This window comes from Aethalodelphis obliquidens, unplaced genomic scaffold (genome assembly GCF_003676395.1).
Source record: "Aethalodelphis obliquidens isolate GAN/ISIS:26980383/991018 unplaced genomic scaffold, ASM367639v1 scaffold46, whole genome shotgun sequence".
In the NCBI taxonomy this organism is placed as follows: Eukaryota; Metazoa; Chordata; class Mammalia; order Artiodactyla; family Delphinidae; genus Aethalodelphis; species Aethalodelphis obliquidens.
The window spans coordinates 13,913,026-13,930,347 of NW_020837990.1; the positions used below are offsets into that span (position 1 = coordinate 13,913,026).

Consider the following 17,322-nt stretch of genomic DNA (forward strand, 5'->3'; position numbering starts at 1 on the left):
ATATAGGCTTAGCCCACAATTCTTGATATAAAGAAAAGTTGTTACAACTTGGGCATTTTTCTGTTCATATTTTGACTCTATAATCTGACTATATATGATTTCTGTTCAAACTTTAAGAAAATGACTTCAGTGATTTACCTGGAGTGCTTTTCTACACCCCAGTTGAGATTCAGATTTATACAACACCAGCTGGTTTCCAACATGAGTCTTTTTGAGGGGTAGGGGTCGAGCAGATGGTTGTTTTATTTATGTACTCTCTGCCATTAGACTGGTATACAAAGGCAATATTCTTCTTTTTCCAGGAGTTGTCCACAATTTAACTTTTGCATATATTTTCAAATATAAGTAGGTCTCCTTGTCTGCAGTCTTAGTGCTCAAATCCTTCTCTAAATTTCTCTACAGAGTGAACTTTCTTAACGGTAAATATGATATGCCACTCTTCCCTTGCTTAAATTCTTTTCGTGGTCCCCCATCATTAACACAGAGGCAATACAAGCATGGATCCTATTGGTCAAAAGTGGTCCACCTGAGATTTTAACAAACAAAATATCTATCCTAATACTCTGCTCAAACATGCAGCAATAAAGCCTACCCACCAGTTAGGAGATTTTATCTAAAACCAAAAGCCTGGATTCACTGACCGAGAGAGGACTTGCAATGACAGGGGAGTCAGGGTGAGGAGGATCTCAATAGTTTGTTCATATCAAAAAGAGAAGGCTGGTGTGCCTAGCTTCCATCCCATGAAACTGGAGAATTTGTGCTACACATAGTGTAGAGGTAGTGATGAGGCTCTGGGTTTTCTCTTGTTCACCACTCTTATTTCACATATTTGGTAGAAGCTGAAGTAGAAATATGGAGATATAATTTTATGAAGTCAGGTGACTATGTTATGGAAGCATACTGAAGAAATCAAGGACGTTTAGGAAACCAAGAGCAACAACATCCAACTTACACTCCCATCCCTGATGGCTCACAAGATGGTACTTTGTTAATGGCAGAACAAGTCATCTGAACCTAAAACCATGGGTAAATTAAAACACTGGAATTTCTTAAGGAAAAATGAATTTAAACTATTGGATACATGTGGATAGAGAATAATTCTATACTCCATTGCTAAACTACCTCAGGTTTAATAGAATCAGATTTTGAAGAATTGTAAAGCTACTTGGAGGAAATAAAAATCACAATATCATGAGAATTTCATTTCAGAAATATGATAAGTATTACTTATGCTTTGTTTCTGTTTCTATATCTGGAGTATACATTTCACAGTATAATTATATTATGAAGTATCTGCCCTAGTATGGAAAGAAGCCTATTTGCTGAATGACCAATTTGCTAAATTACTGAGAGTTTTTTTTTGTTTTTGCTTTTTTAAGAATTAAAATTAACTGCAGCTTCTTGTCAGTACTTGTTAGTTAGTCCAGTTCCACTAAATATAAATTTATTCTGTTTCATATTTCAAAAACCAAGTAGTTTTGTGCAAAAGTTTAGGGCTTTATCTAAACTTATTAGTTTGCTGTTTTCTATTTTTGAATACTTATGTCCTCTTTGCTCTTATACCTCACATTGAAATGCTATCACAAATTATGCTAGACTACAGTCTAGGTATTTGTCAATTTTGAATGAATTGCTTATTCAACGAACTTACCCAGAACTTCTATCAATGTGGCACATTTTTAAGAGATATTAATAAGCTGAAAGTAGAAGCATGCTTCCTGCAAAGCAACACAGGATTCCTGCAGTTTTGGGACCTATGCTGTATATTACGGTTACATGGCTTGTCCCTGGGCAATTTTGGCATCACCCAGATCTAAGAGCCCAAGTCTTCTTTATGAAACCATAGAAATCATTGAAAACAATCGATGATATAAACATAAAGAATTAAAATATACCTATAGATCATAGGATGGACTGCTAAACTGCTGTTTGTTAAATGTTGAATAAAAAAACTGAAAAGCTGGGACTTCTTGGTGGCGCAGTGGTTAAGAATCTGCCTGCCAATTCAGGGGACACAGGTTCGATCCCTGGTCTGGAAAGATCCCATGTGCCGCGGAGCAACTAAGCCCATGTGCCACAGCTACTGAGCCTGTGCTCTAGAGCCCGCGAGCCACAACTACGGAAGCCCGCACACCTAGAGTCCATGCCCTGCAACAAGGAAAGCCACAGTAATGAGAAGCCCGTGTACTGCAATGAAGAGCAGCCCCTGCTCACCGCAATGAGAAGCCCGTGTACTGCAACGAAGAGCAGCCCCCGCTCACCACAACTATCAGCAATGAAGACCCAACGCAGCCAAAAATAAAAATAAATTTATTTTAAAAAATCTGAAGAACTAAGTTTTCATTACATTAGTTATTATGTTCTGGATTAAAATACAGAATCTAGCTCTTTAATGTAATAATAACTGTAATTTACTGAGCACCTACTACATGCCAGGCACTTGGTATTAATTATCTTTAATTCTAATAACAAGCCTGCAAGGTGAGTTCCTCTTTTTACAATCCTGAAAACTGAGATTGGAGAGTTTAAACAAGTTACTCAGAATCACAAAGGTAGTGTGTAGAGAATTAATTGTTTTTTAAAGTCCATTTTGGTAATTTTACTAAAATGCCTTTCTTTCCTACTTTTAATTTACGTCTAAAGAATCATTTATATCAGTTCCACTGCTAGCATTTAAATGAAACTAAAATATATTCTTCTTATATGTGGAATATATCTGCCTGAGAAATCAGAAAGGAAATAAAATAGTACTCTATTCTTAACTCATCCTCGCATTTACCTATTATAATTTATTATGATGTATATAAATTTATTATATAATAGGTTTGCTAAAGTAACATGAGTACGACATTAACTTAAAAGTAAAAGCATGGGGCTTCCCTGGTGGCGCAGTGGTTGAGAGTCCGCCTGCCGATGTAGGGGATACGGGTTCGTGCCCCGGTACGGGAGGATCTCACATGCCGTGGAGCAGCTAGGCCCGTGAGCCATGGCCGCTGAGCCTGCGCCTCCGGAGCTTGTGCTCCGCAACGGGAGAGGCCACAACAGTGAGAGGCCCGCATACCGCAAAAAAAAAAAAAAAAAAAAAAAGTAAAAGCATGTTTGCTATATTTTATGCAACAGGAAGTGGGTAAAATCTCTCTGCATTTTGTTAAATTAAGATTTTGAATCTGAAGTAGATATGCATTTCTAACTGACTTTTATTACTTTACGTAGATCTCGTAAGTGGCAGAATGTAAAAGTTTGCTATGCATTTCCATGAGTTCTGGCACTTTCAAAGTTATGGACATGGTACGACATTTCATTGTGACTGACAGTATAACGCTGCTATAATAAAATTTCCTGTCAACTCGTTCTCTCCTGCAATGCCTGAAGCATCTCAGGTTACATGTCAGATTAAAACATACGATGTGCATTGTCCCGTCTTTACAGCAAAAGAAACAGAATGGGGCCAAAATAGCGTGGGGGTGGGAGTGTTTTCTAATTACATATAGTAGATTGTTTGAAATGCCTTAATTATGCCATTTATTTTTGTATCTCATCATGTGGGATAAGTAAAGTTTAGAGTTTTATGCAAATTTTCAGTTATCCAAGTACTTTTCAATTGCCACTGGGAACTAGGTTTCAGTCATGTGAGTTGCTCCAACTATGACATCATTTATCTAAATGATATCCATTAAAAAAATTCACTTCTATGGGCTCTAAGTTTTATAAGTCTGATGCTGTTTTTCCCCTCCAAGGTGTTCTTCTGACTACCCCAAAGTGTATTTACCTCCAATGCCAAATTCTCTATTTGTATTTTGATTGTCTCCTCCTTCAGAGAACTTTGCTTCAAAAATTAAACTCTCATATTATTGCTGTTGTGGAGACTTTTTCCCCATCCCCTCAGCTTATATAGTTCTGTTCTATATAAAACTAAAAATCCTTTCTCAACTCACTCCTCTTTCTTCCCTTCCTCTGTCAACTTTTGAGAATAACAGTCTAGCTCTATTCCTTCATTTCTTGACATCTTGTAACTGGGTTTCTATCTTTAACACCATATGGCATTCTTGAAGACAATGATTTCCTGGCTGTCATGTCCCTGTATCTTTTTTTCAGTTCTACCCACAGGATACTCTCCCCTTAAAGCCTCCGCTTCCTTGAGTTGATGGCATTTGTATGTCTCTTGGTTTTACTAGCACTAAACTTTTTTCCAAGACTGGTATTTTTCACACTACTCTTTCCCTGGATCATCAGTTTCTTCTACCTCCCGACCTATTGATATCCACACCTTCCATGTTGAATTGTTCTTAACACTGGCTATGCATCAGAAATACCTTGGCGCTTTAAAAATACTATATAGTTATTTGGGCTCTACTATACCCCACTGAATCAGATTCTTCAAGAGTTGAGCCCTTTAAGAACCTCTCTGGTGCTTTTGGTATATGGCTATGGTTGTAGGTGTTTCTCCAGGACCTATTACCTTCCTTCATTACTCTCTTGCTTGGCGATTCCATGGTGTTTTGGCTTTACTCATTATCACTCTAAGGTAACTGTTCACTAGTTCTGGATTATTGCAAGAAAAAAAAATCATTTCATGGCTAAATTTGGGAAAGATTAGACAACAGAGAGGTTATTTTACTGAAGGACTTCTCAAGGTTGTATGTACACTTCATACCTCTATGACACTTAAGGCCCTTTTTACTCCCTTAGAAAGGGTTGTTTGCATTCAAATTTATCTCCTATCTCCTGTAGTCCACTTTAAATATCATGGCCAGATTATCAGTTTAAGGCACAGCTCTACTCTTGACATTACCCTCCTCAAAAATCTTCAATTACCTTTGGATTGGAGCCAAGTTTAAATTCTCTAGCTTGGCATTGAAGGCCCTGGAAGATCTGGCCTGAACATTTTCAGTTTGTTTTTAACCTTTCATTATGAGGAAAAGTGTATAGACTTTGAAGTCAGACATATTTGGGTTTGAATTATGTTTTACTTTGGACAAGTAATTTAAATACTGCAAATCTCATTTGCTTATAAATGAAAGAAAGATAACCTTTCCATCAGGTGGAAGCAGTATTATTTTGAGGATTACAAGTTGGTCCTTCTCATACTCTATGCAGAAATGCTGCTATCACCTAAAAAACAGTGGTTCTCAAATTTTAGTAGGCATCATTATTAGTGGGGGTATTTGTTACAAAAGGAGATGGCTGGGCTACATCTTGATCTAGACTTGGTAGGTCTGTGTGTGGACTTGGTAGGTTTCTAGAACTATACTGTCTAATATGTAGCCACAAGCTACATGTGGCTATTAAGCACTTGTAGTATGGCTAGTCTGAATAGCGATGTGCTATAAGTGTAAGATATCTGATTTTAAGACTTAATATGAAAGAAATAATGCAAAAATATCTCATTAACAATTTTCTTATTGAACACACATCGAAATAATATTTTGGCTATATTAACCTAAATAAAATACATTATTCATATTAATTTCACTTGTTTCTTTTAATTTTTTAATGTAGGTGCCAGAAAATTTTAAATGACATATGTGCCTCACATCACGTTTCCATTGAACAGCACTGCTCTAGAATGTACACTAGTTAGAACAAGTTCCCCAGATGATTCTTTGATAGCTATCCTCAGGTCACCTTGAGAAACAATATATGAAATGTTAAGCTTTCTGAAAGAAGAACTGATGCCTTTCCATATCTTTATATCCCCACAGTATTCTGAACACTGTGGGCAGTTAACTATATACTAATTGAATTTAGATGCACTTTACGTTTTTAGCCATCAAAATCCATAAAAAAATTTCTCTGGAAGCTTTGCTTTTTTTTCCCCCCCCAGTTCCTAAAAAATTATTTTTGAATTACATTTCTTAAATGGAACAAAAAAACTCCTGAAATTATGGCTTTGATTTGTTCCTGAAACCAATAAAAATAATTTTCTCAAAGAACTGGGATTTTATCTTATGGTTATTTGACTTTGTATAGAAAAAGGCCATTTATCTCTCTAGGTTCCAAAGTTATTCAATATGATCATACTCAAGTTCTTCAATTAAAACTAATGTTTAACACTATACCGGGAATATATGCTAATTTTTATACCATAGTAATTTACCAGATGAGGGGGAAAAAAAAGACATAACTAGGGAAAAGGAGGTCTTTTATTTAGGGACAAATGAGGTAAGAGTGGTTGACCGCTCTGGAAGTAGAGAGAGAACTAAGAGAGACACAATTAGAAATATGGAAGCTAATGTTGGGATGCAGAACAACCTTGACGTTAATGACTGTTAGAAAAGAAACAGTCACAAAATTAGAAATACGTTTTAAAGATTGTTTGGTAATAATGAGTGAAGATTTCCCCACTTACCTCATCGCCACATTGCTGCCATCGATAACTATTGGTCTCAGATTTTCCCCATCATCTGTTACAATCTCTTGCATCGGAGATTCAGACCGCTGAGATTCCAGGGAAGACGTTTCCCTCATTATACTGTTAATTGTACTAACCGTTTGTTCAGCCTCACTTTTATTTCCAAGTTTGACAAGTTCTCCCAAAATATCATTGATTAAAGCATCGGTACCAAGTTTGTTTAGCACAAGCTGAACCTGTTCTTCAGAATAACCTAACTTCAGTGCAAACTCCAGTTTTGTTTGGTACTCTCGCACCACATCAGGGGGTTTCCTCACTTCCTTGGTTGGCTGAGACTCTTCAGGTTTAAAGTCTTGCAAAATTTCACTGCGTTTGAGTATGTGAGGCTCTAAACACGGAGACCTACATAGTTGTCTGTGAGTCTTGGTTAATAAGCATGGCTCTACCGAAATGCTACTCAATTGTTCTGACTCATTATCAGAATTTGTGCTTTCTTCAGAGTCACCAGAGCTCGCATTCTCTTCAGACACCTCTTTTTCTTCCTTCCCGGAATTAACTTTATCCATTGTTGGTTTTTCTACCATTGACCAAGGTACAGATGTACTTAAATGTGGGTCAGTGCTCTCCACATAAAGGTGGCCTAGGTCATGCCCCAGATGATCCTTCAAGCCCATGAAGCTGTTATGTGTACTTGACTCCACTTTGCTGTTTTTTCTGTATTCTTGAATGCAAAGCACCCCGTATTCCTAGAGAAAAATGTAAAATATTTAGAATTTCATGTCTACTGAATGATATTTCAGTATCATTTCTATTTCAATAAAGAAGTTGGGAGAGAATTACCAAACTATTGAATATCAACTTTGTTTTGTCTACATCCTCTCATCCCTTATAACACCCTTCCAAGATAGTATCATGTCCTGTTTTTCAGATGACAAAGTTTGGAATTAGAAAAATTAAGTATTCCCTCCAAGGCAACAAAGTAAATAAGTAGGGGAACTGGATTTTTTACCCAGTTTTGTCTGACTCCGAAACCCATGCTTTCCCCACTATATCATGCTGCTTCTCAATCCTGATGGAAGAGATTTTCCCACAGTTAGAAGGCCTATGTTTCTATAGTGACACACAGAATATTATTTAAAAAAACCCTGTTTTAGATGTGCTATGACAGGTTATGTACATTTTCTCTAAAATAATTCACAAAAATTTGCAAAAATTATTTTAAAGAGAAAGCCATGTGAAAAGGAAAACATTAACTTATTATAATTTAAAAGTTATTAATTTGGATCAAGCGTAACAACAATTTAAAGACTTTCAAAAATGATTTAGAGTACTACTGCGATGAAAGAGCACACATTCTACAACAACCAACAAGGAATGAAATAATTACAAAGTGAATTATATTCCACTTAAGAGATGAATAGTTTTGCCCTAATAATCTTTATTTTGTAAATCCTGAACACAGTAACAGAATACAACACTGTGCTACCCTTATTAAGTGCCAGGGACTACAGTCTATTTCATTCCAGGGGAAATGGCTCTTATTCTATGCACATTTATAGAAAGCATAGGAATGGAATATTCCTATAATTATATTTGCTGCTAAATAAAATTAGCAGCAAATAATTAAGTACACTGAATAAATGTTATCTTAATTTCTTGAATTTTATGGCAGAAAATACTTCTGTATTATATTAGGTGATTAGCTAATTATTATCTGCATTTGGTTAAAAAGTCATCTTTTATTCTACTTACCCCCTACAGAATGTTTTTACTGTTTAAAAGGCTTTGGCTGTTTTACTGTTTTCCTAAAAGTCTACTGGGAATAATTGTTATTTCTCTACCAGGAATAGGTTAGCAAAATAAAATTATTTTCTCTTGTGCTTCATTGTAAGGACTACATGCACATCAGTAGTTTACTTATTAAGGCAATTCCAGTGTTCTACGCATGGATAACATTGGTAAGCCAGTGGTAGCTGAATATGAGACTGTCATAGAACACCTATTTAAATAACCTAAAAAAGAAAATTGGAAAAACATTTTATTCTACAGTTCCTCAACATCTTATTTACACTAGAAAGGAGCTATTATATAAATGTTAAGAGAAAATGCTAAGTGATTTTCTAAGAAGTTGCACATTTGAATGCATTAGAGTGAACTTATTAGAGAGTGCAGCATTTCTATACAATGAAATAAATTGTATTAACTATGGTAAATAATAGAGAAGAGACCATGGAATCTTTAACTTGATAACAGTACACTTAAAATTCCTTCAGTGTAGAAATCCTACACACTTCTACAGGAGTTTCTTCAGTTTTATCCCTTGAGAAGACAGATAAATTTAACATCATTGTTCTACTAATATAGCATTCATTAGTTTTAAAGAAACATCACACTCTCCTGGCTCCTGACTGCACAACTGATAAAAAGAGATTTTCCTTGGGAGACCTCTATATCCATCTGCTCCATTATGAAGCTGTAACCATTTCAATTTTTTTTCTATTAATATGGATATGCATGAGCCCAATTATTAGAATTAAAGGAAGCAGTTTTGAAAGCAAATCTTAATACTCAGTGATTTATTAACTACTGTAATATACTGACACCATAATGCAAGCAACAAATCACAACAGCATCCTAATAAAGGGATACAGTTAAAAAGAAAAATCTGCACTGTGGCCTTGGTAGAGCTCCCACCAAAAGTATCTTAAACAAGGAAAACCTATTGGAAGCTGGGCTGCCTGGCAACCAGAGCTGGTTGCTAAGCGGCACTCTTTTAACGTGCCATCATGAATGCTAGCACAGTAAAAGAATAATTTGGTATGAACAAAAGCCTATAAAAGAGACTGGGACTTAAGTGCGTCTGGTTTACCCTCTGAGAACAATGCAGCTGCCAAACCAATCTGGAAGCTCCGACATCATTGTTCTGTAAACCCCACAATCTGCTCTGACTGCAGGAAGTGTATTTAACGGGCAACATTTTTGATCTCCCCTGAAAAGTTTGGATTTTGCATAAGTGCTGTTGTGAGATAATTTTTCACTGACCAAACCCCTGAATTGAACTAAGAAATATTATTTTAATATTGAGCTGTAGTGTTTTTCTTTTGGACTGTTTTAAACAAGATTAATACTTTTTGAAACATACAGCCGGTGGGGAACATTAGAATGAAATGTTATGTTTAAAGAATAGTGAATTCTTAATTTTCACATTTTTCAAAGAAGCAAAACCAGATATTATAAAGTTTTTAAACTGAAAATTATCCACCCTAAAAACGTATTGGGTTGGTCAAAAAGTTCGTTCAGTTAGTGAATACGCTGTTCAATAAAGTTCTTCATGAACATGAAAAATGTCTCCTATTTTTACCTAAAACTGAACAAACTTTTTGGCCAACCCAATATTTAAATCTTTCAGTATCATTTTCACTCTAATATTAAAAAAGTGATGGTGACACTATGTAAATCTGCTTTTCTATGTAATTTTATTATATGGCTATAATGATTAAATAGGGAGAAAAATGGGATTATCCATTGTTTGCTTTTTATAATATTAAACTAGATAAAACTCATTTGTATTCAAATGTATTTAGTGAATACCACACACCTTGAACTTGTGATAATTCATATAATTTATATATACTATTTAAATATAATGTTTCCAAGTGAGCTAATATTAGGTATAAGTGTAAGCTTGATTTACACTACTTCAAAAAATGTACACCTAATTTTGTTAGGCAAAATAACTTTTCTTTTCCTTTTTTTTTTTTTTTTTCACGTTACACGGGCCTCTCACTGTTGTGGCCTCTCCCGTTGTGGAGCACAGGCTCCGGACGCGCAGGCTCAGCAGCCATGGCTCACGGGCCCAGCCTCTCTGCAGCATGTGGGATCTTCCTGGACTGGGGCATGAACCCGTGTCCCCTGCATCGGCAGGCAGACTCTCAACCACTGCGCCACCAGGGAAGCCCAAAATAACTTTTCTTTTAAAATATTTTGGTTGAACTTTTTTTTCATACTGACAGGCCTCTCTTCATTTTCCAGATTTCACTGGATAACTTTCTTTGAGGTAACCAATGTCATCTTGTACTAAACAAGCAGTTAAATAATTTTTAGTTCCTATAAACCAACAGACTATAAGGACAAATAAGTTCAATTACCAGGCCTATAAGCTGCATATATTTTCTCCACTACATAATATAAATTTGAAATAACTTACTTTTATTGACTCAAATGGTAAAGATTTGGTTTTTAAAACTTTAATCTCTAAAGTGCTTCCTTATTCACTTGTAATTTGTAAAAGATCACCCTTCACATATATACAATGGAATATTACTCAGCCATAAAAAGAAACGAAATTGAGTTATTTGTAGTGAGGTGGATGGACCTAGAGTCTGTCATACAGACTGAAATAAGTCAGAAAGAGAAAAACAAATACTGTATGCTAACACATATATATGGTATCTAAAAAAAAAAAAAAAATTGGTCATGAAGAACCTAGGGGCAGGATGGGAATAAAGACGAAGACCTACTAGAGAATGGACTTGAGGACATGGGGAGGGGGAAGGGTAAGCTGTGACAAAGTGAGAGAGTGGCATGGACATATTTACACTACCAAATGTAAAACCAATAGCTAGTGGGAAGCAGCCGCATAGCACAGGGAGATCAGCTCAGCTCGGTGCTTTGTGACCACCTAGAGGGGTGGGATAGGGAGGGTGGGAGGGAGGGAGACACAAGAGGGAAGAGATATGGGGATATATGTATATGTATAGCTGATTCACTTTGTTATAAAGCAGAAACTAACACACCATTGTAAAGCAATTATACTCAATAAAGATGTTAAAAAAAAAAGATTGCCCTGAATTAATATGGCACTAAAAAAAAGTCAATATTTTGAAATCATTCAACCAAAAAATTAAATTTAAAAGCTGACAAAAGTCTTAAGATATAAAAGCTGACAAAAATATCTTCATAGGCTGCAGTACTACTTAATGTAATGTGTAAAACTTACAAGGAATTATTACATCTTAGAACAAAGAATGGTATGTGATCTTTATTTTTGTTCAGTGCCTTAAAAATGAACAATGTAAAAAAATGATCAATATAACTTTGAAAATGATTAGCAAAGACTACAATAACAACACAAAATTTACTATTACATGCAAGGGAGAAAACACTTTTCTTCTTAAATTTTTAAATTAGACTTTTAAGTTTTGCCATTTACTGAAATACAAACGCATATAAATAATCTTTAAATTAATCAACTATTAACAAGAGTAATTTTCCTCATTTCATGAAGCAGCCTAGACAAAGTTTCACACACAAAGTAGGTCAATGTTTATATTCCCATAGTTATCAAAAAACTCCAAGAATACGGCTTAACTTTTAGGTTATCAGAGACCTATTATAATTGGCCTTTACACTATATTCATGAACACAAAAGGTACTGAGCAAACATATATTGGTCTGAAAACAGATTTCTGTACTTACAGAGCTTTAGATTTCCTCCAAATATTGTAGAAACTAAAACAATTTTTCTTATTGAAGGTCTAATAAGTAAAAAATCAAATAATACTATATGTTGAAAAAACTAAAATGTCATGCTATAGATGACATTTATAGATGATAAAGTGTAACCAATTATTTTAATTGCCAAAAAGCTTTATACTAGCTGAAAGCAGATTTTATTATATAAAGGCTATTTACTAGAAATTTGTTGCATACACAAACATTCTCCCATTTAGTGAGATTTTCTGAAAGCTCTCATTAGATAACTTAGATAATCCTTCATCTCAAATCCAGTAAAATTTTTTTTATATTCTAAAAAGCATCATATTATCAAGAATATTAGACCATAAACTTGTTAAATCAATGTTTGTTTGTAACATCAAGTTACAATGCCATAAAGTGGGTTCTGATTGTTATCCAAATGGTAATAGTATGAGAACAATGAAAATAAAATAATGAATATGTAATAAATACCTACTGCTGTAGTCTCTGTGTATTTAATTACCACTGTATTTTAGTGAGTGCTGTTGTCTGCATCCCTCTAGCTAACAAAAGAAGGATGTCCCTTTGAACAGATTGGTTAATGCTCTGGGGCAACAGATGTCTACTGGAACTGCAGGAGACCAGCAACTGGTGGCCTGCCCATCTTCTGAAAACTTTCAATAGACTTATGCATATGTTCACACAATAGGGCATGTGGTAGAAATGAAAACCTCTTTTTAACCCTTTATGCTCTTTCTTTTCCTCCCAACTGATAGATGAAAGTCTTTGTCTCCTCCCTTCCCCATTACAGATCTCTTGAAAGCAACAGTTCTCCAAGTGACATCTTCAATCTAATATCTGAAACTAATGCAAGCAAAAAATAAAAAATAAAAAATAAAGATGGGAGAGAAGAAATTGTAAACTATACATGAGTATTGAAACTGCTGACAAAGCAGTTGAATACTTAATCATCATAATTAAAACAAGCTGAAACATCTAATAGCAATCCATCTCCCCAAGCTAGATTTTTAAAACAATGGAAACATCTATTAAATCTTACTATCATTTTACAGCACCTAGGTCTGACAGTGACACCTTAAGAAACCTAAGAATGTGACAAGAAGATAAAATCTAAATTCATTGTTTATCAAAATATCAGAACACACTATAACTTATCTTTAAGTACAAATGATTACATGGCATGCTTAATGCCTTGTGAATGTTTATGAAACTGTAATTATTTATATAACTCCAGAATATAAAAATGTAAAAAATCTGCTTCACAGACATATTTTACAGAAAGAATTTAACTTTCTGGTATTTTGGCACTATGTAATAATTTGTAGGCTTTCATTTGAGGTGCATTCTATCCTTAACAGAGTTCAAATTAATATCCTGAATACTTAGCAAAGTTTAACTTCCAAGGCATTAAGTAGCACATATACTCACGTTCGCAGGAAAATACAAAGACATTGGTTTCTGTAGCAGCTTCAGCAGTAACTCCTTAACACAATTTTAGCTGCAGACTTCCAGGCAAGCAAGAAGAACAATGAATGGGTGAACAGATGGAATGGCAATGTCTTTGCTTAACCTATTACCGAGTGGAATAACAACCAATCATAGGCCAGAAAGCTCACAATTAGTCGGCCAGGCAGATGCAAGCCAACCTCAGCACCCTGCGTCAGGTTCGCAGGTTTCTAAGATAAGCAAGTTGATGTCATTCTCGGGTCTGCCCCGGGCAGCATGTGTATTAACGAGGGGTGTGCGGCAACAATAGGCCATACAAAGCTGTAGTAGGCAGCTGCTCTTTGAGAGCAGAGCCATGAGGGAGCAGGCTGCCAACAAGAAAACACCTGGCTTGGGCAGACCAGCTTTTCCTCCTTGGTTTTAAACAAAACAAAGAAACCAATTATATTTTAAAGTAGTAAAAGTTGCATGTTTCCAAAAAGTCAAGGCTATCCTCTAGTCTATTAGCTTTTTGTTTCTGAGAAATAAAGAAAACGAGGTGTGTCAAAGTAGCAATTAACTACTGCAGCAATCCCTTTTCTTTAATAAATGATTTACTGGTGAAATGAGACAGATTATAGCAAAGCTACTTCCCTGGAAATACTGGGAAATATAAAATATTTGTAAGTATTGGTTCATTTGTGGCAAGAGAATAAAACAAACAAAAAAAGAGATGATGAAAATAAGATTGCAAAAGAAAAAGGTTTAAAAGCGTACAAACAGAACTGATTTTTTTAAAGTTCATAAGATAAAACAAGTTTGGCCAACTTTGTGCCAAATGAGTCATCTAAACTTAATATTTAGACAAAACTACTTAACTTCAACCTAAAATCACCAGAACGACCCACTTTATTTATGCCAAATAACAGTGTAAAATTATTTTATTATGGATACCAGTTAATCATGTAGTTAAATAAAAGCAAAATCGTTCATTATGTTTTAATATACAACACGTTATTTGTTATATTTATATTTCATAAAATTTGTAAGATGTAATACTCAAATTTCAGTTCAGGAACAGGTTAACTTTACAAAGAAGAAACATTGTAATATTTTTAAAGGATATGAGTATACAAAAATCAGCTCTGTCAGTGAGGAAGCTTGTCATCCCTGATTTATTTCAAAGTTCCAGACTACAGTATTTATAATGTTATGGACTACTTGCTTTTGAGAGCTGCATAAATTGTATCTTGAGTGACCTCTGATTACGGAAATTCAATCAAAATTTAAACACCATCAGGTGTTGTGAGACTAATTCCTTACTAAAGAAAAAGGCAATCTAAAGTGGTTCACTACCTACTTATGTGATGTAGAACACACACACACACACACACACACACACACACACGTCTCCCCTTTTCATTCCAGTGCAAATTAAAAGAGTGAAGGAAAAAGCTCCTCTTAAAATACAATTTTCTGAGATAGGCTGATTTATGCAGAGCCTGGGCTTTCCCATTATATAATCAAGTACCCTAAAGGTATAAAATTTGGTTAAAGCACCCCAAACAATCTCAAACAATCTAAATCAGTCTCTCTTCTCACACACAAAAACAGAGGCTACTCACATTTAGGACCATGTGACAATACTTAGAAAAAAAGTTAATATTGGTGGGGACTCTTGGGCATGTCCTTATTGTGCCCAGTCAAATGTAAATGAGAGGTACTCTATTTACAAAATAAGAGAGAAATCTACTCTAAATGGTTAAAATTTTTCAGCTACCTCACCAAAAACATTCCTTATGCCTACTAAAAGCCTAAAAATTATTGCTTTTTCCAGAAAGAAAACTAAAATACAAAGTATGGTATTTGTAGATCACCATTTGTCTATAGATATTTTTCCTCAAAAAGAGCTTAATATTCCATGAAAGTATGTTATTCCAAAAATGTTAGAAAATTTAAAAATCTGTGAAAGTATTTTTAAACTAAATGTAATTAGTAGATTCTGAATGCCAAACTAATTTCTAAAGGAAGAACTATTCTTTTTCTGCCAAGGGTTACAGTAATGTTTTTTGCAATAGTTACACCCATAGCCTAATTCCATAAGCCCACAAAAGATCAAGATAAAGTATTTCTAATATTATAGTTTATTGCAAAGTATAATGTGAATTACATAGAGTTCAAATTTTATGTCTTGAGTAAGCATATGAACATCACAAAAATCAAGTTAGAAATTATTTTTCTGTTGGTGTGGTAGTAATTTCTTTTTTTTTTAATTTCATGAGTAAAAAGGTATCATCAACTCTGAAAAAAGTAAGAAAGATAAATCAAGTCCACTAGTATGGTTAGTAAATGTACTTCTGGTAAAACTGAGTTTGATTAAATAAGATTAAGATGAAAAATATGACATATTCATGCAAAGTAGTTACAACTAAAACTTAATAAAACTTAAGTTATGTACTGACTAGAGATAGCGAGGTCAATATTTATGAATTTACATTAAAATCTTTTCCCTTTTGTATATAAAAAAGACACTCTTTAGTATGAATAGACAGTCCCTCTTTCCCTTGGGCTTTCTTTCTTCTTTTTACCCCTTTGCTACTATAGTTACTACTTTATAGCTTTAATTCAGGAGGAGGAGGAATCTTCTCACTAATTCCTGCCACTGTGAACACAAAGAATGAGAGAAAACTACCCGAGAGCTCAGCAGGAAGCCTGATCCCTAGCACTGGATTAAGCTTTTTTGCAAACAGCAAATAAAGGCAGTGATCTGAAAAAGCTAATCAGATCCTGCTGTGGTATTTAGACTATCTTGGTTGCTAGTATTGGATAACGTTAAGCACATTAAAACATCTGTAGGTGAAAAGAGGCCCTTGCCTGCCTTTCTTAGTCACATGGCCCTGGTCCACTTCCCACTGCAGAGAAAATGCAAACAGCTGTACTGGGCTGTCTGGGTCACTGCAATAAATGACTGAGCACAGGGCGCAGTTATGACAGTGTGGTTTTAGTGATAACACTAATATCTGTCAATGTCAAGGGCTTTTCTAACATTTGAAAATTCAACTGTTTGCTGAGGTATGAATGTGACACACGTGGGTTTTGATGCTAGTGTTGGAATCAATTCTCTTTGTCAGCAGTGATCCAAGCTGCCTTCCCGGTACCTTTCTCCTAATATGGATTTGTTCTCCTTCAATCTACAATTCTTTTCATCCTAAAACACCTCCATAGAAGTAAGATCATTAAATCAAATTTTCCCGGTACCTTTCTCCTAATATGGATTCATTCTCCTTCAATCTACAATTCTTTTCATCCTAAAACACCTCCATAGAAGTAAGATTATTAAATCAAATTTTCCCATTTGTCCCCAGAAGATTGAAAGGTTAAATTTTTAACCAAAAGCTCTCATTATTTTTGATTAAAAAAAAAAAAACAACCAACCAAAAACCTAATTTATACACATGGTGTAAAAGAATGGAGCAAAATCAATCAGGCACTAACTCTAACCTCTGAAAGTTATTATATTTAGTAAATCAGATGGGCATGAGAGCTTTAATATATTTCATTTCCTTAGGCTTAGATTACTTTCATTTCTTAATTTATCTCCTTCCTTGAATACCCCCTAAGTACATCCCTGCCAAAGTAATTTTCAATGACACCACGCTTAGGTTTAAAAAAAATCTCCGCAGATCACATCTCTGGTCCTCTGCTTTGTTTTCAAGATTCTTACAACCGGGGCTCCTCTAGCCCTGTATTCTTATTTTCCACTTCAATTAAGGTGAAGGAATAGCAAAAGTGAAGTCACAGATGCTGAAACAACTGTCCCTTCACCCAAGTGTTCTCTTGCACAGCCTCACCTACCCAGATCATATCTGTTGTTCTAAGCCCAGCTCAAGGCTTATTTTTCCATAAAAATCTTCTTGGACCAGTCTGGTTTTTATTGAACTTCTATAACATTAATAGTCTGTACTGCACAATATAGCACTTATTTATGAACCAGGCTGTAAGCTTCTTGAGGGCAGATCCATTTAATCTTTGATAATCCACACAGC

General features: G+C 34.9%; 1 protein-coding gene across 1 annotated transcript in view; it reads right to left on the reverse strand.

Moving 5' to 3' along the window:
- The window catches only part of ZC3H12C (zinc finger CCCH-type containing 12C), a 70,245-nt gene that overhangs the window by 29,244 nt on the left and 23,679 nt on the right, over window positions 1-17,322 (reverse strand). Inside the window, exon 2 of the mRNA XM_027082370.1 lies at window positions 6,350-7,098. Coding sequence (XP_026938171.1) covers window positions 6,350-7,098 — 749 coding nt within the window. The remainder of the gene's footprint in view (window positions 1-6,349; window positions 7,099-17,322) is intronic.